At 38.4% G+C, this 22,865-nt stretch overlaps 3 protein-coding genes across 3 annotated transcripts; 2 read left to right on the top strand and 1 right to left on the bottom strand.

The window, feature by feature from the left end:
• Positions 1-1,183: 1,183 nt before the first annotated feature.
• LOC310730552 (olfactory receptor 52H1-like) lies at positions 1,184-1,771 on the bottom strand (the record flags this gene model as incomplete). Its single annotated transcript, XM_083549571.1, has 1 exon — positions 1,184-1,771. One exon carries the CDS (start codon positions 1,769-1,771, stop codon positions 1,184-1,186), a length of 588 nt encoding a protein of 195 aa, XP_083405697.1.
• Positions 1,772-10,638: 8,867 nt separating this feature from the next.
• On the top strand, positions 10,639-14,755 carry LOC310729661 (olfactory receptor 51G2-like; the record flags this gene model as incomplete). The annotated part of the gene is made up of 2 exons (XM_083548117.1): positions 10,639-10,969; positions 14,136-14,755. 2 exons carry the CDS (start codon positions 10,639-10,641, stop codon positions 14,753-14,755), a joined length of 951 nt encoding a protein of 316 aa, XP_083404243.1.
• Positions 14,756-18,824: 4,069 nt separating this feature from the next.
• Positions 18,825-19,812, top strand: LOC310730062 (olfactory receptor 4F17-like). The gene has a single exon (XM_083548816.1). It carries the CDS (start codon positions 19,026-19,028, stop codon positions 19,737-19,739), a length of 714 nt encoding a protein of 237 aa, XP_083404942.1. The 5' UTR covers positions 18,825-19,025; the 3' UTR covers positions 19,740-19,812.
• The last annotated feature ends 3,053 nt before the right edge of the window (positions 19,813-22,865 follow it).

The raw sequence follows: 22,865 nt of genomic DNA, 5'->3' as shown, positions 1-22,865 counted from the left end.
CACTTCTCAGATGCTCATCTTTTCAGAACAAGTCCCTATAAATAATCTCAGCTTTTAGTTGTATCTATTTTAGGAATTCATGATGAGTCCTTTCTTAATGCTCAAGTGGACCCATTTCATAAATAATAGCTCCCTTGGGAAAACCTGTGTGTAAACTAATAGGTAAAAAAAAAAAAAAAAAAAAAAAGGATAAATGTTGTAATCACCGTAGAAAATATCCATGGTAAAAATTATTCAATTATTGTTTTTATTATTACTGTATGTTATGAAAATGCAAACATTTAAATAAGATTTCCTGTTTATTGTTAAAAAAGTGGACGCTATTCAAAATAAACGCTTTTAAATAGACTAATTCAATGGGCACATTTATATGAATGAATTTTAGCTATTCACCACAGCCACAACTATGAATGCAAGAGTATTTCTATTTAAGCACAGAACAATAAAAACAAAACAAAAAAAACATTAATGCATGCTGTTTTTGTGAATTTGTGCCCCAGATGATTTTCCATCTAATAAATTAATAATATATATTTCTTCCACATGATTTGAAGAATTTATAAAGAAGTAAAAAATATCAATATGTATTTTTCTACTCTACATTATGCTCCAAAATATGTTTGTTTAATATGTTTTAAAACAAGAATGTAAAGGTAAATTGAAGATTTCTTTGATGCATAAGAAGAGTGTAAAGACCCCAAAAGAAATTACAACTGTTTTGTAAAAAAGATGTGAAGGTTTATTTTGAATTTAAGACATTCACAAGTGCACTGTTAATTCTACTGTATGTCTACAGTTCAGTTAAAATGCAACCATTTCATTTCTCATTGCAGTGTGCTTGGACACAGCATTTGTACAGATTTATAAAAAATAAAAGAGGGGGGAAAACCATAGTGCCATTTTATTACATATCAAAAGTTACAGGATTCATTTTGTTTTCGATATGTGAGAATAAGTCAGAATATTGTGATATCACTGAAAATTGTCTCCAAACAATTAGATTGTAATAATGACAAAACTATACATTTATAATTATATAGGAAGGCATCTGTAATATAATATTATTACTTGGGTATTTGTGGTAACATATAAAAATATTTACCATTGATTGAAAGCAAGGTATCACCCCAAAAAACTTTTACTTCCCCTTTAGTTGTGATTGTTTTAAGTTTAGTTATATAGCTTATCGATGGGAGATTTTTTTACTGAAGTAAATAATAATGTTCTGTCTAATTTCCCTTGTTTTCAACCCATAGATTAGAGGATTAAGAAAAGGGGGAAATATCAGCGCAGAGGCACCAAATATTCTTCTTAAGTACTGGGACACATTATTAAACCTGTGTGAAATTATTGCAAACAGTGCAGTAAACTCTATACATAAGAAAACAACTAGATGTGTACCACATGTCTGAATTGCTTTGCTTTTAGCATCAGACTGTCTTTTAAAAATACAGGTGATTAAAATTTTTATGTAGGTAAAAAATATTATAGACAGTGTTATACTTTGATGCACAGCTGTGAGAGACAGTCCATAGTAGTTACCAATACTGAATTCCCCACATATGAGCTTCATCAAACTTGGATTATTACAGAAAGTGTCTACTATTTTTGTGCTGCAAATCTCTTCACGGTAGTTCAGACCAAGTAGTAAACCAATCTCTAAAAAGGCTATGGTCCACACTGAAATGATTAGTCTAAGCAAGGTGTTTGGGGACATCATTGTGTTGTATTTCAATGGGCACCAAATTGCAATATATCTGTCATAAGCCATAGAAGTCAGAATAAGCAGTGTTCCAGACCCATATAAATGTATTAAGAAATGCTTGCAAAAAACATGCAGAATAAGTAATTGATCTATTTTGTGACAATATACTAGAAATCAGCTTAAGAAAAAAGGCAGAAGCACCAACAATGTCATTGATTGGCATGTTGAACAATAATATGTACATAGGCTTATGAAGGCTTATGCTGCTAACAATTCAGAGCAATTGTTAGCAGCAGTGTAATATTGAAAAATAAAATAGTACAATAGGTAAGGGTACCAAACATGAACACTGGTATAACATCAGATGGTGATATGTCCAGTGGTCCTAAAGTGAGAAGAGTTGTATAAATGGACACACTTGAATTCATTTTCCTTCCTTTTTTGAATGGACCTAAATGCTCCATTGGACCTAAATGCAAACTAATGCTTACCCCAAAATGTTAAATGTATTATAACAAAATCTTCAAAGACAAATTTATGAATTGCTCTTTATAATGCCAGTTCTATTTAAAGTGCTCTGTTGCAAGGATACATGCCATGGGACAACTGCTGAGGAACACAATGAGAAGAAAGAATAGGATCGATCTAATGTGATTAAAATACATTTGACCACCGTATCCCTTTCAGACCTAGTCTCTATTGTAATATTGTAATTTTAAATTTTTTTTCTTCAAAATGCAAACATTCAGAATACTTTTAACACTTTTATATAAAGCTAAAAGCATTTTAGCACATTTCAAGTTAAATTTTATACATTTATTGTAATATAATAAGATTTTCAAATAATTTATAAATTAATAAATTATTTTGCAGAAAACACACTGATCAAGATTAGAGAACACGTTCAGATACCTCCCAGTTATTGGTGTTAATCTGGCACCTGGTGCTAAATTCCTTGATTATCTGTAAACCCCCTATTTAACTGGCAGCCTAACTTCCAGTTTCACTGATTTTGCAAGATGGTGGGCCGTTCTAAAGTGACTGAAAGCCTCCGGGCAGCAGGTTGTCCAGATGAAGGCCAAATTGATGACCCTATCAGCCATAGCAAGACAAGTTGGTCGTTTCAAATCTGTGATTTCAAGAATATTGAATCTTTACCACATAACCTACTCATTTAAGTCCGCCAAGATGGCTGGTTGTCCACGGAAGACAAATACAAGAGAGGACAGGATACTGAGGAGGATCTCAATGGGCAATCGTTTCCACACCGCAGCTGGAATTGCTCGCCATACAGTGTCTCAACATTTAAAAGCATTTGGACGGAAATCCCACTCTGCAGTGACCAAACCTCTTATTAGCAGAAAGAATTAAAAGGCTAGACTAAGCATGTTGTGTGGACAGAAGAGAACTGGTCCAAAGTTTACTTCAGTGATGAAAGCAAGTTTAATTTATTTGGGTCCGATGGGAAACATTATGTTCGGCGACAAACTGTAGAAAGACTGAACCCAAAGTGTGTAAAGATGTCAGTGAAAAGTGGAGGAGGAAGTGTCATGGTTTGGGGCATGTTTTCTGCAGCAGGAGTTGGGACTCATACAGCTACATGGCAGAGTGAATGCAAATGTTTATCAGAACCCAATCAGCCCGCATTGTTCATGCAGGACAATGCTCCACGTCACACAGCAAAACGGGTAAAGCAGTTCCTTGAAACTGAAAACATTGAAATAATGACATGGCCTGCCCAGAGTTCTGATCTCAACCCAATAGAGAACCTCTGGAAAATCCTTGGCGACAAAGTTATGGCCAAGAAACCAACTACAGTCACCGAACTGTGGAGGAGACTGGAAGAAGAGTGGACCAAAATCACACCAGAGCAGTGTGAGAGACTAGTGCTGTCCTGTGGATGCAGATGTGCTGAAGTCATTCAGAGCAGAGGCCTGTACACTTCCGACTAATTGCTGACTGTGGTAACCTTCAGAAAATTTTGTTGTAATCTTTTCCCATGCTACAGTCATTGGTCATTCTAATCAGTGTGTTTTCTGAAAAATAATGTTTTTTTGTTAAATGACTTTGTTATTTTGTGGAAAAGGTGTTCTGGTAGCATGATATAGACAGGACAAAAACTCCTTCAACTGTTGAGCAGTGAAGATGACATTATTTCAGAATTGTTCAATTGTTTATAAATTGTTCTCTAATTTTGATCTCCAGTGTACATTTACAACCTAAATTCTAATATTTGTTCCATGAAATTGTATTAATTTATCCCCAACAGTTTTATTCTCTTTGTTTTTGTAGTGTTTCTTTTGGCTGCACTGCTTCCAGTACGTGTATGTAGACGTTAGAATATTTGTCCAATCAGATTTCAGCCTTTATGTGCTGCCATGTCAATTTAATCTGCCCTGGACCTTCACAGTTTGTACTGCTGGCCTTTTTTTTTTTTTTTTCAACCATAGTCTCCTTAAGAAATATATATTTTTTTCTTTAACCAATCAGATTTTAAATTCACCTCACAAGGCCAGAATACCCTCAGCATTTTTCTGTCCTCTAATTGAACGGGGAAACTGTTACAGCCAAGTTTGACTGTCCAAACACGTCTGTAGTGCGCTGCACACCTTACATCTGAGTTAGACTTTGTTATGCCTAGTTCAAGAAAATTTGAATTGGTCTCGGACATACTTAAAAATCCACTTGCAAGAAAAGCTAGACATCGTGAGGAGAGGTCGGCCAACCCCGAAGCTAGCTAGCTTGTCTTAGCCCGGGAAAGGATTTGTTTGCCGCTTCCAGACCAGTGAATATGAGCGGCACCACTGGAATACAGCTTCTGAGAATGTCAGGGACCCTCCTGCCATGCCTCCCTCTGAGGCTTTCTCTGCCTCTCCTGGTGCTAATCGCCAAAACCTGTTCCGCATTACCTGGCCTCCTTATAAGTTTATGTTCAGATCTCACTCGCGGTCGGATCTACTATGTCATGTACAGTGATCTACCAGATTCCTGACTGCCTGATGATGATGTCGGACCTTAATTACAGTCCCCACCATTCTGGGAAGGCCCAAGCCAAGCTCCAGTCTCCAAGCCCCACGAAGGAACTCCAGCACCCTTGAAGGAAATCAGGAGCGGAGTGTTCCGCCGATGGCACCACTCCGCTCCTGAGCCTCTCTCCCATGCCTCCTACTTCGACCCTGGATGGGTGGCAGGACCCTCCTCGGAGTGCCCTGGCCCGCCGGGCGAGGGTCGTTTTGGGGCGTCAGATGCCGCCCCTTAGGGTCAGGGACCCTGCTGCCACGCCTCCCTCCAAGGCTCTCTCTCTGCCTCTCCCGGCACTATTTACAGAAACTGTAAGGTCCTGCTCTGTGTTCTGATCCTAAGGATTATACCCGCTTTACAGATTACACATTTTAAGGATGACACATGCGTTTCGGATCCTACCCACTTTCAGGATTATCCCCGCATGACAGATTATACCCGCATTATGGACTATACCCGCATTACGGTTTGTAACTCTTCCAGACTTGTGTTTGTGTGTTGCACCTAAAATAAAAAACTTTGATTGATTTACTCCCGCTTCCTATGCATGGTCATTGCACTGACAGGTAAGTAGGTTGTATTTTATTAAAATTTTTATGTTTTTGTCATGTTATTAGACAAATATTGATTCTGAACTGCTCCAGATGATGTCTGTGGCACAGTTGCAGTGGTAGTGTCAATGTTTGGAATTGTGCTAATTGGGTAACTTGATTTAGTAAAAATGGTATTCACCTTCCATATGTGAAATGTCTCTCTCTCTCTCTCTGTAATGCCATGCCTTGTTATATTGCATTTTTTGTACAGTATTGATGGTTTCTATAATTGCGACGATATAGTGGCGGTATTAAGAGGTGGATTAAGTCGGGTAAGTCCGCCCACCTATGAGAGGGGATCCCTCCTGGGAGGAATTTCCCATGGAGGGCCCTCAAGTAGGGACACCAGATCCGCAAACCATGGTTTGCCCAGCCATCGAGGTGCCACCAGGAGGAGACGGACTCCAGGCGTAGCCTCGGCCATGACTGTACCATGGCATCCAGACCTAATGGGGCTGGGTGGAGAGAGAGAGAACCAGAGGTAACAGTGCGAAATTTCCCAGGTCGCAAAGAGATCCACCAGGGCTCTGTAGAACCTCTGCCATATAAGCTCCACCTCGGGGTGGAGTCACCATTCCCCAGGCCTTGGCCCCTGCCTTGACAGGGCATCTGTTCTGACATTCAACCGCCCGGGGATGTAAACAGCTCTCAATGAGAGAAGTCTGTCCTGGGACCACAAGAGGACCGCGCTTGCGCTAGCTTGTACAAGTGAGATTGGAGGCCCCCCTGGTGGTTAATGCAAGAGACCACCGCAGTATTGTCCATACAGACCAACACATGGTGATCTCTCAGGTCCAAGAAGTGTTTTAACCCCAGAAACACTGCCATCATCTCCAGGCAATTGTCTCCCTCGAAAGCCGATTGTGCATGCTCCACTCCCAAGCAAACAACGCACCGATCATGCGAATCCTTCCCGGTAATAAAACGGTAATTTTGTCTGCCTGCCATCACTCGATCAGAAAAACACAGCGAAACAGCGCTTACCTGAACGAGCAGAAGCTATCGTCCTTTCCGAACGAGCCATTTGTAACTTCCTGGGTTACACGACATTGCACACCGATGACGTCACGCCTAAACGCCTATTGGTCAGATTTTACATGTGGTTCAAAGCATGGTCATGCAGGGGCGTTTTCAAAGTGTTTCGACACAGCTCGATTTCCCGAAGGGGAACTAGGAACCTAGGACTTTAATAAGCATGTTGGTGCAGGGAACGGAGGTGATGTGGAGGTGATGGGTAGGTATGGCCTTAAGGAAAGGGCAATGGTGAACACTTATTTTAAGAAAAAGGAGGAGCAGAGGGTGACAAAAGAGTGGAGGAAAGTGCACACAGGTGGACTATGTTCTATTTAAAGGTGTTGGTGGGGAACAGTGTAGCTAGAAAGCATTTGATGGTGGTCTGTAGGATGGTTTTGGAGGTGAAGAAGAAGACAAGGAGAGTGAGAAATGAAAGAAGAAGAAGATGGTGGAAACTGAAAGAGGAAGACTGTAGTGTAGGATCCAGGGAAGAGGTTAGACAGGGGCTTGGTGGTGCTAGAAATATTGCTAAGCTAAGAAACTTGTTGTCTATATCAGATGCAGTGAAGCTCGTCAATGCATTCATGACCTCCAGACCGGACAATTTTAATGCATTACTAGGTGGTTGTCCTGCATCATTAATAAACAAGCTACAGTTAGTCAAGAATGCAGCAGCCATAGTTCTCACAAGGTCGAGAAAATCTGATCATATCAATCTTATCATCCCTACACTGGCTACCTGTTAAGTTTCGAATCAACTACAAACTACTGTTACTTACTTTTATAGCCCTAAATGGTTTAGCTCCCATGTATCTTTCCAGTGTTCTAACACGCTACAATCCTTCACGCTCCCTGAGATCTCAAAACTCTGGACTTCTAGTAGTTCCAAGAATAGCAAAGTCCACTAAAGGTGCTAAAGCATTTCTCACATTTAGCTCCTAAACTTTGGAAAAGTGTTCCTGACAGTATTTGTGGCTCCGACACACTCTCCCAGTTTAAGTGCAGATTAAAAACATATCTTTTTAGCAAGTCCTACACAACACACGTTGTGCTCCATTACATCTGATCAAATGCACATTACCAACTTTTGCTTGTTAATATCATGAACAGCAGCTATGCTAATATCCCAAGGCATCTTGAGGTTGCGCCAGCCCCAGTCACGTCCCACCTTGTGAAGATTGTGGACCTTTAAAGAAGTAGATGCCAACCCTGCAAATATCACAAACCATCTAGAGAGGTACCAGCACCATTTGGAGTTTGGACACTGGACCTTTTTGTGTGTTTAAAGTCTCTGGCATGGAGAGGCTGGTGTTGGATCTATGATGATCGCAAATGTTGAGCTATTTTATGAGTTGCTCAGTAGCTTCTAGTTTTATAACCACAAATGACTGTAAAAGACTGTAGAAAGAACATTACTCATAATCTTACATTCCAGTGCTCATGTTAGTTCTCACTCTCCAGTGTTCTATATTGTTTAAAGATTTATAATCGCACTCTTGATATCACCCAAATGAGGATGGGTTCCCCTTTTGAGACTGGTTCCTCTCAATGTTTCTTCCTAATGTCATCTAAGGGAGTTTTTCCTTGCCCCAGTCGCATGGCTTGCTCATCAGCGATAAATACACACAATTCACCTTAACTCTTAAATTCTGTAAACAGCTTTGAGACAATGTCTGTTGTAAAAGCGCTATAGAAATAAACTTAACTTGACTTGGTGCTGAAGATGTTCTGGATGATTGGGCAACTATTGCAGAAGTGATGAGGGAGACAGCTAGAAAGCTACTTGGTGTGACATCTGGCAATAGAAAGTAAGACAATGAGATGTGGTGGTGGAATGATGAAGTGCAGGAGAAAGAGGTGATGAGAATAGTAGGCAGGAGTACAAGGAGATGCAGCAGCAGGTGAAGAGGGATGTGGCGAAAGCCAAAGAAAAGGCATATGAGGAGCTATATGAGAAGTTGGACACTATGGAAGGAGAAAAGGATTTATACCAATTGGTCAGGCAGAGGGACCAAGCTGGGAAGAATGTGCCAAAAGTTAGAGCAATATAGTATGGATATGGAAATGTGTTGACTAATGAGGAGAGTGTGTTGAGAAGATGAAGGGGGTATTTTGAGCAGCTGATGATGATAATGTGGAACTTGTGAAGCAGGAAGTGGATAGGATTAGTACGGAGGAAGTGAGAGCACTGATTAAAAGGACGAAGAGTGGAAAATTAGTTGGACCAGATGACATACCGGTAGAAGCGTGGAGATGTTTAGGAGAAATAGCAGTGGAGATTTTGCCCAGGTTGTTCAACAAGATTTTGAAAAGTGAGAGGATGCCTGAGGAATAGAGAAGTGTGCTGGTCGATCTTTAAGAATAAGGGAGATGTGCAGACCTGCAGTAACTACATGAGACTAAAGTTGAAGGTATGGGAATGAGTAGTGAAAGGCAGGCTGAGGAAAGAGGTGACCATCTGAGAGCAACATCATGCCAAGGAAGAGCACCACAGACGCATTATTTGCTTTGAGAATATTGATGGAGAAGTATAGAAAAGGTCAGAAGGAGTTGTGTTTGTGGATTTAGAGAAAGTGTATGACAGGGTGCCGAGAGAGGAGTTGTGGTATTGTATGAGGAAGTCAGGTGTGGCAGAGAAGTATGTGAGGGTGGTGCAGGATAGTGTGTCAGCAGTGAAGTGTGCAGCAGGAATGACAGACTGGTTTAAGGTGAAGGTTGGACTACATCAAGACTGGCTCTGAGCCCTTTCCTGTTTGCAGCCGTGATGAACAGATTGACGAACCAGGTCAGACAGGAGTCTCCGTGGACTATGATGTATGAGCCTGGAAAGGTGGAGGTATGCGCTGGAGAGAAGGGTATTGAAAGTCGGTAGAAGTAGGAGTGGGTGGAGAAGAGTGGCAGGAGTGATTTGTTATCGACGGGTATCTGCAAGAGTGAAGGGGAAAGTTTATAGGACTGTGGTGAGACCTGCTATGTAGTATAGTTTAGAGACAGTGGCATTGAGTAAAGGACAGGAGATGGAGCTGGAGTTAGCAGAGCTGGAGATGCTGAGGTTATATTGGGAGTAAAAAGGATGGACAGGATTGTAAACAAGTTATTTAGAGGGACAGCACATGTAGTACATTTTAGAGACAAGGTGAGGGAGGCATGATTGAGATGGTTTGTGTACAGAGGAGGGTCATGGAGTATATCGATTGGAGAATGCTGAGGATGGAGCTGCAAGGAGGGAGGAAAAGAGGAAGACCAAGGAGAATCAGATGTTTTGAAAGAGGCAGATGTGAAGGACAAGGGAGTATGGAGATGGATGATCCACTGTGGCGACCCCTAATGGGACCAGCCGAAAGAAGAAGAAGAAGAAGAAGTAGTAGTGTGGAAATGTAGCAAAGGTTCCATTGGTGTCCTGATGATTTACGTGATTTTAAACATCATAATTATTTCAAAACATTTACAAGAATTTTGTCCTTATGCTCTATGTTGAGTTTGGTTTCACTAATAATAAATATACATTGGCATAAAGCATTAAAATCTGTCCATGCCCATGTTGATGAGAGTATTAAAAACTTGAAAAGTATTTTTTAAAGGTGCATTTAGAACAAATAAAAATGTGTGATTAAGTTGCGAGTTAATTAATTAAAATCATCTGATTGATTGCAATTATTGTAATCAGTTGACAACCCTAATATTAACCAGCGAGAAACTAAAACAAGTAGTAGTAATGGCTACTTTTTAATTAGTACTTAACTTGAGTAAAAAAGTGTAGTCAGTAATTCAACCTTCAACAGTAATTCTTTTAAAACATGTGTATCTGTACTTCTACTTAAGTAAATTTGTGTACTTTTGCCACCTCTGCACTCACCTGATAACCATAACAAGCACACACTTACACACATACACACCAGTAAGTAGACTTTCATTACAGAAATGTCATGCATCTTACACTTTCAAACGTTCTTATTAATGTGATCACTATTTGGTTTTTAATTTTGCTCCCTTTCTAGTTGAATTGCTTTTGATGATACCATGGTTGAACTGTTTGTTACTTTATTGCAAGCTAATCATGTTATACTTGTTAAAAACCAGAGCATGTTCATATCCTCTGGTGACCCCTGAGTAACCTGCAAGCTCTTTGGAGGAAAGAGAATATAAATGTGGCACACCATGTCACTCTATCAACACAGCTGGACCTTTTGCAAGGTGAAGACAATAATTAAAGGAAAATCTGCTGTCAATTAAAAAGGAACATAATGCAGATTAATCATTTAAAATCTATATATTTTTTCTGTTTATATCTCCAACAGGTTCTAAATGGAGCAACAACTTTTCAATAACACATTTAGTTTCAACCTTCAAATTGCCAGATTTGATATTCCTTCTCCAGCTATTTATCCTGTTTTTATCACTGGAATGCTGATCTATTTGTTCTCAATGTTCTGTAATGTTACAATTTTAGCATTGATTGTTACACAGCAAAGCCTTCATAAACCTATGTTTTACATTTTGTTCAGTCTTCCTTTGGCAGATATGCTGGCAATTACATGTGCTTTGCCCAGAGTGCTTCTGGATATTGTAACCCAAACAAATATGGTTTATTACCCAACATGTGTTTTGCAAGGTTTTTTGCTTCATTGTTATGGAGGTAGTGAACCCAGCCATTAGGGGGGCACAAGCCAGTGTACTCTTAGTGCCGGTCCCAAGCCCGGGTAAATGGGGAGGGTTGCGTTAGGAAGGGCATCCAGCGTAAAACATGTGCCAAATCAAATATGCGGATCACAAATGAGAATTTCATACCGGATCGGTCGAGGCCCGGGTTAACAACGACCGCCACAGGTATCGTTAGCCGACAGGGTACCGGTGGAAATTGGGCTACTGTTGGCCGAAGGAGGAGAAGGAGAGGAGGAAGGCGTCTACAGAGACGGCAGGAAAAGGAGCAGTGTAGGAGAGTAGAGGTTCGGGTTGGTACTTTAAATGTTGGTACTATGACGGGTAAAGGGAGAGAGATAGCTGATATGATGGAGAGGAGAAAGGTAGATGTGTTGTGTGTTCAGGAGACCAAGTGGAAAGGGAGTAAGGCCAGGAACATTGGAGGTGGGTTTAAACTGTTTTATCATGGTGTGGATGGGAAGAGAAATGGTGTAGGGGTGATTCTGAAGGAAGAGTACAGTAAGAGTGTAGTGGAGGTGAAGAGAGTTTCTGATAGGGTGATGATCGTGAAGGTGGAAGTTGAAGGGATGATGATAAATGTCATCAGTGCCTATGCTCCACAAGTTGGCTGTGAGATGGAGGAGAAGGAAAGATTCTGGAGTGAATTAGATGAAGTGGTAGATGGTGTACCTAGGAAAGAACGATTGGTGATTGGGGCAGACTTTAATGGGCATGTAGGTGAAGGGAACAGAGGTGATGAGGAGGTGATGGGTAGGTATGGTTTTAAGGAGAGGAATGTGGAAGGGCAGATGGTGGTAGATTTTGCTAAAAGGATGGAAATGGCAGTGGTGAACACGTATTTTAAGAAGAAGGAGGATCATAGGGTGACGTATAAGAGCGGAGGAAGGTGCACACAGGTGGATTATCTTCTGTGTAGGAGATGCAACCTGAAGGAGATTGGAGACTGTAAGGTGTTGGCGGGGGACAGTGTAGCTAGACAGCATCGAATGGTGGTCTGTAGGATGGTTTTGGAGGCGAAGAAGAAGAGGAGGAAAGTAAGGTTTGAAAGAAGAATAAGATGGTGGAAACTGAAGGAGGAAGAGTGTAGTGTGAGGTTCAGGGAAGAGGTCAGACAGGGGCTTGGTGGTGGTGAAGAGGTGCCGGATGATTGGGCAACTACCGCAGGAGTGATGAGGGAGGCAGCTAGAAAAGTACTTGGTGTGACATCTGGAAATAGAAAGCAAGACAAGGAGACGTGGTGGTGGAATGAGGAAGTGCAGGAGAGCATTAGGGGAAAGAGATTGGCAAAACAGAAGTGGGATCGACAGAGTGATGAGAAAAGTAGGCAGGAGTACAAGGAGATGCGGCAGCAGGTTAAAAGGGATGTGGCGAAAGCCAAGGAAAAGGCATATGAGGAACTGTATAAGAGGTTGGACACTAAGGAAGGAGAAAAGGATTTATACCGATTGGCCAAGCAGAGGGACCGAGCTGGGAAGGATGTACTGCAAGTTAGAGCAATAAAGGATGGAGAGGGAAATGTGTTGACTAGTGAGGAGAGTGTGTTGAGAAGATGGAGGGAGTATTTTGAGCAGCTGATGAATGAGGAAAATCAGAGAGAGAGAAGGTTGGAGGATGTGGAGTTGGTGAAGCAGGATGTAGATAGGATTAGTAAGGAGGAAGTGAGAGCAGCGATTAAGAGGATGAAGAATGGAAAGTCGGTTGGACCAGATGACATACCGGTAGAAGCGTGGAGATGTTTAGGAGAGATGGCAGTGGAGTTTTTAACCAGATTGTTTAACAGGATTCTGGAAGGGGAGAGGATGCCTGAGGAATGGAGAAGGAGTGTGCTGGTACCGATCTTTAAGCATAAGGGAGATGTGCAAACCTGCAGTAACTACAGGGGAATTAAGTTGATCAGTCACACCATGAAGTTATGGGAAAGAGTAGTGGAAGCCAGGCTGAGAGAAGAGGTGACCATCTGTGAGCAACAGTATGGTTTCATGCCGAGGAAGAGCACCACAGATGCCTTATTTGCTTTGAGGATGTTGATGGAGAAGTATAGAGAAGGACAGAAGGAGCTGCATTGTGTATTTGTGGATTTAGAGAAAGCGTACGACAGGGTGCCGAGAGAGGAGTTGTGGTATTGTATGAGGAAGTCAGGTGTGTCAGAGAAGTATTTGAGGGTGGTGCAGGACATGTATGAGGACAGTGTGACGGCAGTAAAGTGTGCAGTAGGTACGACAGACTGGTTCAGGGTGAAGGTTGGACTACATCAAGGATCGGCCCTGAGCCCTTTCCTGTTTGCAGTGGTGATGGACAGGTTGACGGACGAGGTCAGACAGGAGTCTCCCTGGACTATGATGTTTGCAGATGATATTGTGATTTGTGGTGAGAGTAGAGAGCAGGTTGAGAAGAGCCTGGAGAGGTGGAGATATGCGCTTGAGAGAAGGGGAATGAAAGTCAGTAGGAGTAAGACAGAGTACATGTGTGTGAATGAGAGGGAGGGCAGTGGAGTGATGCGGTTGCAGGGTGAAGAGGTGAAGAAGGTGGAGGAGTTCAGGTACCTGGGGTCAACAGTGCAAAGTAATGGAGAGTGTGTTAGGGAAGTAAAGAAAAGAGTGCAGGCAGGGTGGAGTGGGTGGAGAAGAGTGACAGGAGTGATTTGTGATAGAAGAGTATCTGCAAGAATGAAAGGGAAAGTTTATAGGACTGTGGTGAGACCTGCGATGTTGTATGGATTAGAGACAGTGGCATTGAGTAAAAGACAGGAGGTGGAGCTGGAGGTAGCAGAGCTGAAGATGTTGAGGTTTTCGTTGGGAGTGACGAGGATGGACAAGATTAGAAATGAGTTTATTAGAGGGACAGCACATGTAGGATGTTGTGGTGACAAGGTGAGGGAGGCGAGATTGAGATGGTTTGGACATGTGCAGAGAAGGGACATGAATTATATTGGTAGAAAAATGCTGAAGATGGAGCCACCAGGTAGGAGGAAAAGAGGAAGGCCAAGGAGGAGGTTCATGGATGTGGTGAGGGAAGACATGCAGGTAGTTGGTGTAAAAGAGGCAGATATAGAGGACAGGGTGGTATGGAGACGGATGATCCGCTGTGGCGACCCCTAATGGGAGCAGCCGAAAGAAAAAGAAGAAGAAGAAGTTATGGAGGTAGTGTACTTTTTATACTTGCAGCCATGTCTTTTGATCGATACATAGCAATATGCAAGCCACTAAGATATAACTCAATAATGGGTCCATACACAATTGGTGGTGTGATAGCACTGGCATGGGGCCTTGACATTTCTATGATTGTTGTGCTGTTTGCTCTTCAATCAAGATTTTTAAAATCTAAGGCATTTGTTTTAAATGTGTATTGTAGCAATCGTGCACTGTTACAGCTCTCATGTGGTGGTGACTTTACTGTAAACAATGCTTATGGATTAGCAATAACTGGGGTTATGCAGGGCATTAGTGTGTCTATTCAATTATTTTCTTATGCACAGATTCTCAAAACCTGTATTTTTCACTCACAAGCCAATGCTAGAAGTAAGTCTGTAAACACATGTTTAGCACAAATAATTACATTTCTTCTGTATGAAATAGTTTCTAACTTTACCATCATTTCGTATCGTTTTTCGAATATATCACCCGTTGCACAGCAAATATGCGGTTTAATGATTTTTACACTTCTACCGGTTATTAATCCAATTATATATGGAATGAAAACAAGAGACATTAGAAATACATTTCTAATAGTGCTGAAAAAGCGTAAGGTGGCATTTACATAATTTGTGAACAAGTTATTTTGTGAATAAGCATTACATTCAATTCTATGAGCTTTGTCGGCATATCAATAGCAATCTTCAATTACCTTTCTTTAACTGTTTAATTAAAAAATACTCTACATAAACAATTATGTGTTTGCATATGTAGTGTACATTTTTATATCCTCATTTTTCTTCTAAATTATTTTATTAATTTATGCTCTATATAACCCGATAAATATTTTTGCATGTTCTTCATGAACAAAGTATAAACAAAAAAATATAATTAAATAAAGCAAATATTGCCTAGTTTATAAAGTTACATTTAAACAGTTTACATATGTAATAACATTCAAATACTTTATGCTTTACATGTGCCCTAAATTGGTGTTTGTATTGTTACAAGAAGTTTAAAAGCATGTACAGTAAATACTAGTTCAACAGCTAAAGACCTGGGAGTTATTTAAGACAGCAACTTGTCTTTTAAAAATCATATCAACCATATTACAAAAACTGCCTTTTTCCACCTTAAAAATATTGCTAAGCTAAGAAATATGTTGTCTTTATCTGATGTAGAGAATCATGAAATTGTGCTTTATATTTTAACAATACGAAGTAATGACCATTAGTTTTAATTGTTTCTGATTTAAGTGTGCGAGTTTTTTGTGGGATCAGTTGTGGATTAATGAATGCAAATGTATAAAGATGAAATAACTTAACTGTAAAATTAAATTATTTACTTTTTCGTAATTACAATAAACAATATCACATTTATTTTTTTTAGAATGTGATTATGCAAAGGATTTTTGGAAAGAAATGTTTTAAATAGTTTTCTCTGTTTACTACACAATTTGAAAGATGGATAGAAATATAATTAGTGAGATAGATGGACAGAGGTTGCGAGAAATAGACAGAGAAAATTATACGGAGAGAAAATGATGAAGAGAGAGAGAGAGAGAGAGAGAGAGAGAGAGAGAGAGAGAGAGATGGTGGTTCTTAAAGGTGCCTTTGGGTAAGATATAGTTTCTGAATAGTTTTATGCCGAGGAAGAGCACAACAGATGCAATATTTGCTTTAAGAATGTTAATGGAGAAGTATAGAGAAGGTCAGAAGCAGATGCATTGTGTGTTTTTGGATTGTAGAGGACAGAGTAGTATGGAGACGGATGATCACCTAATGGGAGCAGCAGAAAGAAGTAGTAGTTATGTGTAGTAATGTTAGGCCAAGTTGCATTGTTATTACTTACACATTCCCCCTGAATGTGTCAGTAATAAAAATACAACTTGGCCTAACATGTAGCCATTATTTCAAAAGTAAAAGGAACAGAAGTGTCAAATAATAATAATTTTTAAAAAATTGTATAAATTACAGGGTTTATTTTCTCTTCTCTTTATTTTCTTTTAGACTGGGCCTTGAAAACGTATTTACATTGTTAAATGTAGATGTTGCCCAAATCCCCCCGGTATTCTACACCAGATCAAATGACCCCTAACCCACACAATAATGCAGTGCTCCACACTAACTTAAACTACACATGGCTTATAATGAAGTTAGCTAACCCTAACCCTGTTTAGCAAGTCTAATTTCACAATTAGGAAAATAAGTATTTGAACACCCTGCTCTTTTGCAAGTTCTCCCACTTAGAAATCATGGAGGGGTCTGAAATTGTCATCGTAGGTGCATGTCCACTGTGAGAGACATAATCTAAAAAAAAAAATCCAGAAATTACAATATATGATTTTTAAACTATTTATTTGTATGATACAGCTAGGTCCCCTGGTGGTCTAGTGGTTAAGATGCAGCGCTCCCACCGCTGCGACCCGGGTTTCGATCCCCGGTCAGGGAACCATCCCCAGCCACTCTTAGTGCCGGTCCCAAGCCCGGATAAATTGGGGAGGGTTGCGTTAGGAAGGGCATCCAGCGTAAAACATGTGCCAAATCAAACGTGCGGAGGATCCGCTGTGGCGACCCCTAACGGGAGAAGCCGAAAAGAAAGTTTATTTGTATGATACAGCTGCAAATAAGTATTTGAACACCTGAGAAAGTCATATATATATATACACCACCCCGTGCCTTTAATCACGCTGTGCACCACAACCCTAGACTGGATGTAACAGTTAAGCATTCCCAGCAATCTGTGGAATGGTGGAAAAAAGACAGGACAAAAACGTGCGTGTGATCAGCTTTCGTCTTGTTGGGTTATCTGTATTTTCTGAAATGCTCACATTAGAACAACTTCAAATCACAAAACATGCATTATGTAACAATACATTTCTTCTTTATCCTTCCTCATGTATTAGAGCCAACCTGTTTTAAGGTTTAAAAGCACAGAAGTACCACATAAATTTGTTTATTGAATCGAGGAAAATTAAAACATAAATAAAACAAAAAAAATCTTTTTCACGAAATTATAAAATACTCTGGTGAAAATTATGACCTTTGTGTTGTTAGGGTCAGTTTCAACCCAGTTATAATATAATATTTTAAAACAATAATCAGTGCCAAAACTAAAATCATAAACACACTGTCAGCTCACTAACACAGACAGCCCACAGCTCACTGACAGTCAACCCTTCTCCTAATTTGCCTGAACAAGCAATACAAACAAACAAAAACGGACATGTAAGACACGCATAAGAACAATTCAATTTAGAATTGGTGACTTGCAGAGTGCATTTCTCCAGTTTGCCGCATGCGAAAAATGAGAAGATTTACAACAAGCCAAGCTCTCGATCATTTCTTCACTGAAAATAAGGCAGAGGACACAGAGCAGCATAGCGATGCAGATGAGCAGGTTTCTGGGGAGGAAGAAATTGTGGAGTATTATCCAGAAGACACAGACACATCTGATGAGTCTAATGAGGAGGTTGCCAGTGCTGAAGCTGCTTGCTTCGACAGTAGAGATACTAGAGCAAAATCTGACAAGGTTTCTTAGGTCAGAGATGTCTGGGAGAGATGGGTGCAGCGCCCTTCACTGATGTTTAACCCAGGGCCAGAAGTGACAGTAGAATGAATGTTTTGTCTCTTTTTGTGGAAATGCCCCTTCCAGCAATACATGTCCAGTAAGCAAGTCAAATGCAGCATAAAAATCTGGGCATCCCTGAGAAAAAACAAGGGAAATGTGTAGTCTTATAGTACTATAGTTAATAATATTAAAATATTTTTTTTTTTTTTTTTTTTTTTTTTTTTTTTATTATTTAAGAAATGTGTTTTAATACCCCTCAGTAATAGTCAGACAACATGACAACCTATTATTTATTTATATAATTCTCTTGAGGTTCATGTTACCAATTTTTTTTATTGAAAACGAGAGGTATTCTATCAAACGAAAGGCCTAGGGGGCCACACCAAACATATTAAAAGCAATCTTTTCATGGATAATGAAACCTAACAAGGTAGCCAAGAGGTAAGAAACAAATTGGATGGTAAATAATTTATTAGACTGTATTTTATGGCTGTTTTAAGACAGGGGTCAAAACAGAAAGCTAACATAAGTGGAAGGTCAAGTAAATGTCCACTGTTTTAGTCGCTTTCTTGTGAATGGACAGTATTTATATGAAGATCTGTCCAACAGCAAATCGCTGTGCACAATAATATGTTATTTTGCGTCTCTGCGTTTCCCTTCGAATCAACTGTATCAAATACATATTTAATCATGACATTTTTTAAATGTTTTACCCATTTTAGATCACTCAAATGGATTTTTAAAGTTATTTTTAAACATATGTGCAACAGTTCAGCAAAACAAATCGAACTAAAGCATTTGAAATGCACTGACATATGTTCTATCCACATTCATACAGATCCAATTTAAGTGTCTTTAATAGTGAAGAACCGACAATCATTATGCTGAGAAGTGGCTTTTGTCTGGCCGCTCTAACATACAGGTCTGATTGGTGCTGCAGAGATGTGGAAAAAGTGAAGCACTGTGAGTACTTTCGGCATGCACTCTATGCCTCAGGTATGTTTATATATACCAGATCCAGTGTGTTGTCCCCTTTGGTAAAGCAGAAGACATTGTGATGAAATTTTGAAGGACATATTATAGATACAATGTGTTTTGTGTCAACCTATCCATCATATAAGACTAGATTACACATACTAATATTCTCTGGTGACATGAATCACTGGCATTGTCTATAGGGGACAGAAATGTATTTAAATATAGCTTATTATGTCCCTTTGTTTGGAGATAGGATCTTTTGAAAGGTGAGTAAGCAATGAAAAGTAAGGAACAAACTGCACACTGATTTAATACATGTTCCTTTTTGTTCATATTTCCTATAGGTTCTAAATGGAGCAGCAACTTTTAAATAACACGTTCAGTTTCATCCTTCAAATTGCAAAATTTGATATTCCTTCTCAAGCCATTTACACTGTATTTATCATTGGAGCACTAATCTATTTTTTTGCTGTTTTCTGTAATGTAACAATTTTAGCATTGATTATTACACAGAAAAGCCTCCATAAACCTAAGTTTTACATTTTGTTCAGTCTTCCTTTGGCAGATTTAATGGGAATTACATGTGCTCTGCCAAGAGTTCTTCTGGATATTGTAACACAAACAAATATGGTCTATTACCCAACATGTGTCCTGCAAGGTTTTTTGCTTCATTCATATGGAGGTAATGTGCTTTTTATCCTAGCAGCCATGTCATTTGATCGATATATAGCAATATGCAAGCCACTCAGATATAACTCCATAATGGGTCCATACACAGTTGGTGGTTTGATAGCACTGGCTTGGGGAGTAGATATTTCTATGATGGTTGTGCTGTTTGCTCTTCATGCAAGATTTTCAAAATGTAAGTCATTTATTTTTAATGTGTATTGTAGCAATAATACTCTGTTACAGCTCTCATGTGGTGGTGATCTTACTGTGAATAATGTTTATGGATTAGCAACAGTAGCAATTGCACAGGCCATTAGTGTATCTGTTCAGTTATTCTCTTACATTCATATACTTAAAGCCTATTTTTTTCAACACACATACCGACGCAAGAAGTAAGGCTGTTAACACATGTTTAGGACAGATTATTGTATTTTTAATGTATGAAATAGTTTCTATATTTACTGTACTTTCATATCAGTTTCAGAATATACCACTCAATGCACAACAAGTGTGTGGTTTGCTGATTTTTACTATACTTCCTATTTTTAATCCAATTGTATATAGAATGAAAACAAGAGACATTAGAAAATCATTTATCATAGTGTTAAAAAAACGAAAGGTGGCATGTTAAATGATTTAAAACAAAATGTATTTAGTTTACTTTTCATTCAAACATAAAAAGAAAAAAATTCTGTTCATTCACATTAGATACATAACCTAATCTTTTCTAAATATTGTGAATTTTGACTAAATCAGAGCATGTTTGTGACAGTGATTAGCTTTATCTATCCCTCTAGAAATATACTGTATTCGTTTTGTACATACTGTATGCATATAAAACTAAACGAAGCAAATTATTTTTTTTTGTTGTGTTTTACACATTTAAAAGGATGTACAGTGGTTCCCCAGAACTTTCGGGGTTACGAAAGATTGGGAGTTCCAATGGTACCTTAGTAAATTAATCTAGACATTGTCACTTTATAAACGTAATAGTGTACAGTTTTTGACCAAATACATAGTTTAAGATGTTATTGCTTAAAACAATTTTAAGATAATCTGCAACTTGCTGTTAGTAATGAGAACCCACAAATTTTCTGAGCCTTGAGTTCCTAACTGCAAATTATCGAAGGTTGACTATATTCTATAGTTATGTAGATTTGTCTTCTATTTTTGTGGGTTTTTGACTCATATGTCAGCACTCTAATTCTTCGTCTCTATTATGACAGTAAACATGCAAGAATTAACAGTTATTTCTTTTTCACAGTTATTTCATACACATCATGGTTTAAACATGGAGACTTAAACAACAGATGAAGATTAATTTCAATTATATATATATATATATATATATATATATATATATATATATATATATATATATATATATATATATATATATATATATATATATATATAATCCACTAATAAATATCATTATAAATATATATTGTGGATTTATTGTCCATATAAAATGCAGATTGCAGTATTCTAGTCAGAAAATGATACATGGCAAAAGGGTACAGCTCAAAACCTACACAATATTTTACTTTACTGTGAACAAATTGATAAATTAGTTCTTATCATTTTAGTTTGCATAGGCCACTAGTTACTTTTATTTTTAGGTTGGTTGGCCAAAAGTACAGTATATTCATCCTGAAATAGAAAGTGTTACAAATTAGCAATAATGTGCATTGTAAATGAGGTAAATTCAGAATTGGGATTTTTAAAGTCAAATTTGAATGTAGTACCCATCTCCAGAGTTATACAGACCATTGACTTAATGTGACAAATTATTCTTCATTGTACAAAAAAAAAAAAAAAATGTTTTTCTTACTCACAAACCACTGCTAGAAATAAGGTGTATAAAATTATTTATACATTCACCATATTTTCATATCATGTTCTGAGATATTAATCCAGTTATATACTGTATGGAATGAAAACAAGAGACATTTGATTTATGGCATTTGGCAGACGCCGTTATCCGGAGCGACTTACAGCTTTTTTGGGTATAGGGCCTTGTTTAAGGGCCCAGCAGTGGCAGCATGGAGCTGAGGAGGTCCTAAGGGGCTTGATTTTATTCAAACATAAAAAGAAAAAAATTCTGTTCATTCACATTTGATACATAACCTAATCTTTTCTAAATATTGTTAATTTGAACTAAATCAGAGCATGTTTGTGACAGTGATTAGCTTTATCTATGCCTCTAGAAATATACTGTATTCGTTTTGTACATACTGTATGCATATAAAACTAAACGAAGCAAATTTTTTTTTTTTTGTTGTGCTTTACACATTTAAAAGGATGTACAGTGGTTCCCCAGAACTTTCGGGGTTACGAAAGATTGGGAGTTCCAATGGTACCTTAGTAAATTAATCTAGACATTGTCACTTTATAAACGTAATAGTGTACAGTTTTTGACCAAATACGTTTAAGATGTTATTGCTTAAAACAATTTTAAGATAATCTGCAACTTGCTGTTAGTAATGAGAACCCACAAATTTTCTGAGCCTTGAGTTCCTAACTGCAAATTATCGAAGGTTGACTATATTCTATAGTTATGTAGATTTGTCTTCTATTTTTGTGGGTTTTTGACTCATATGTCAGCACTCTAATTCTTTGTCTCTATTATGACAGTAAACATGCAAGAATTAACAATTATTTCTTTTTCACAGTTATTTCATACACATCATGGTTTAAACATGGAGACTTAAACAACAGATGAAGATTCATTTCAATAATATATATATATATATATAATCCACTAATAAATATCATTATAAATATAAATTGTGGATTTATTGTCCATATAAAATGCAGATTGCAGTATTCTAGTCAGAAAATGATACATGGCAAAAGGGTACAGCTCAAAACCTACACAATATTTTACTTTACTGTGAACAAATTGATAAATTAGTTCTTATCATTTTAGTTTGCATAGGCCACTAGTTACTTTTATTTTTAGGTTGGTTGGCCAAAAGTACAGTATATTCATCCTGAAATAGAAAGTGTTACAAATTAGCAATAATGTGCATTGTAAATGAGGTAAATTCAGAATTGGGATTTTTAAAGTCAAATTTTAATGTAGTACCCATCTCCAGAGTTATACAGACCATTGACTTAATGTGACAAATTATTCTCCATTGTACAAAAAAAAAAAAAAAAATGTTTTTCTTACTCACAAACCACTGCTAGAAATAAGGTGTATAAAATTATTTATACATTCACCATATTTTCATATCATGTTCTGAGATATTAATCCAGTTATATACTGTATGGAATGAAAACAAGAGACATTTAATTTATGGCATTTGGCAGACGCCGTTATCCGGAGCGACTTACAGCTTTTTTGGGTATAGGGCCTTGTTTAAGGGCCCAGCAGTGGCAGCATGGAGCTGAGGAGGTCCTAAGGGGCTTGGTGGGCTGTGATTCCCCCCGTGATGAATAATTTAGGCACACCCTTTCATAGCTGGATCATCTACTCAAACATTGGTCAGCATACATTTCCACATCTGTGAGCCA

Source organism: Silurus aristotelis (assembly GCF_946808225.1).
Source record: "Silurus aristotelis genome assembly, chromosome: 8".
In the NCBI taxonomy this organism is placed as follows: Eukaryota; Metazoa; Chordata; class Actinopteri; order Siluriformes; family Siluridae; genus Silurus; species Silurus aristotelis.
Note: the sequence above shows the minus strand (reverse complement) of the source record. Positions and strands in the feature narration are given on the sequence as shown.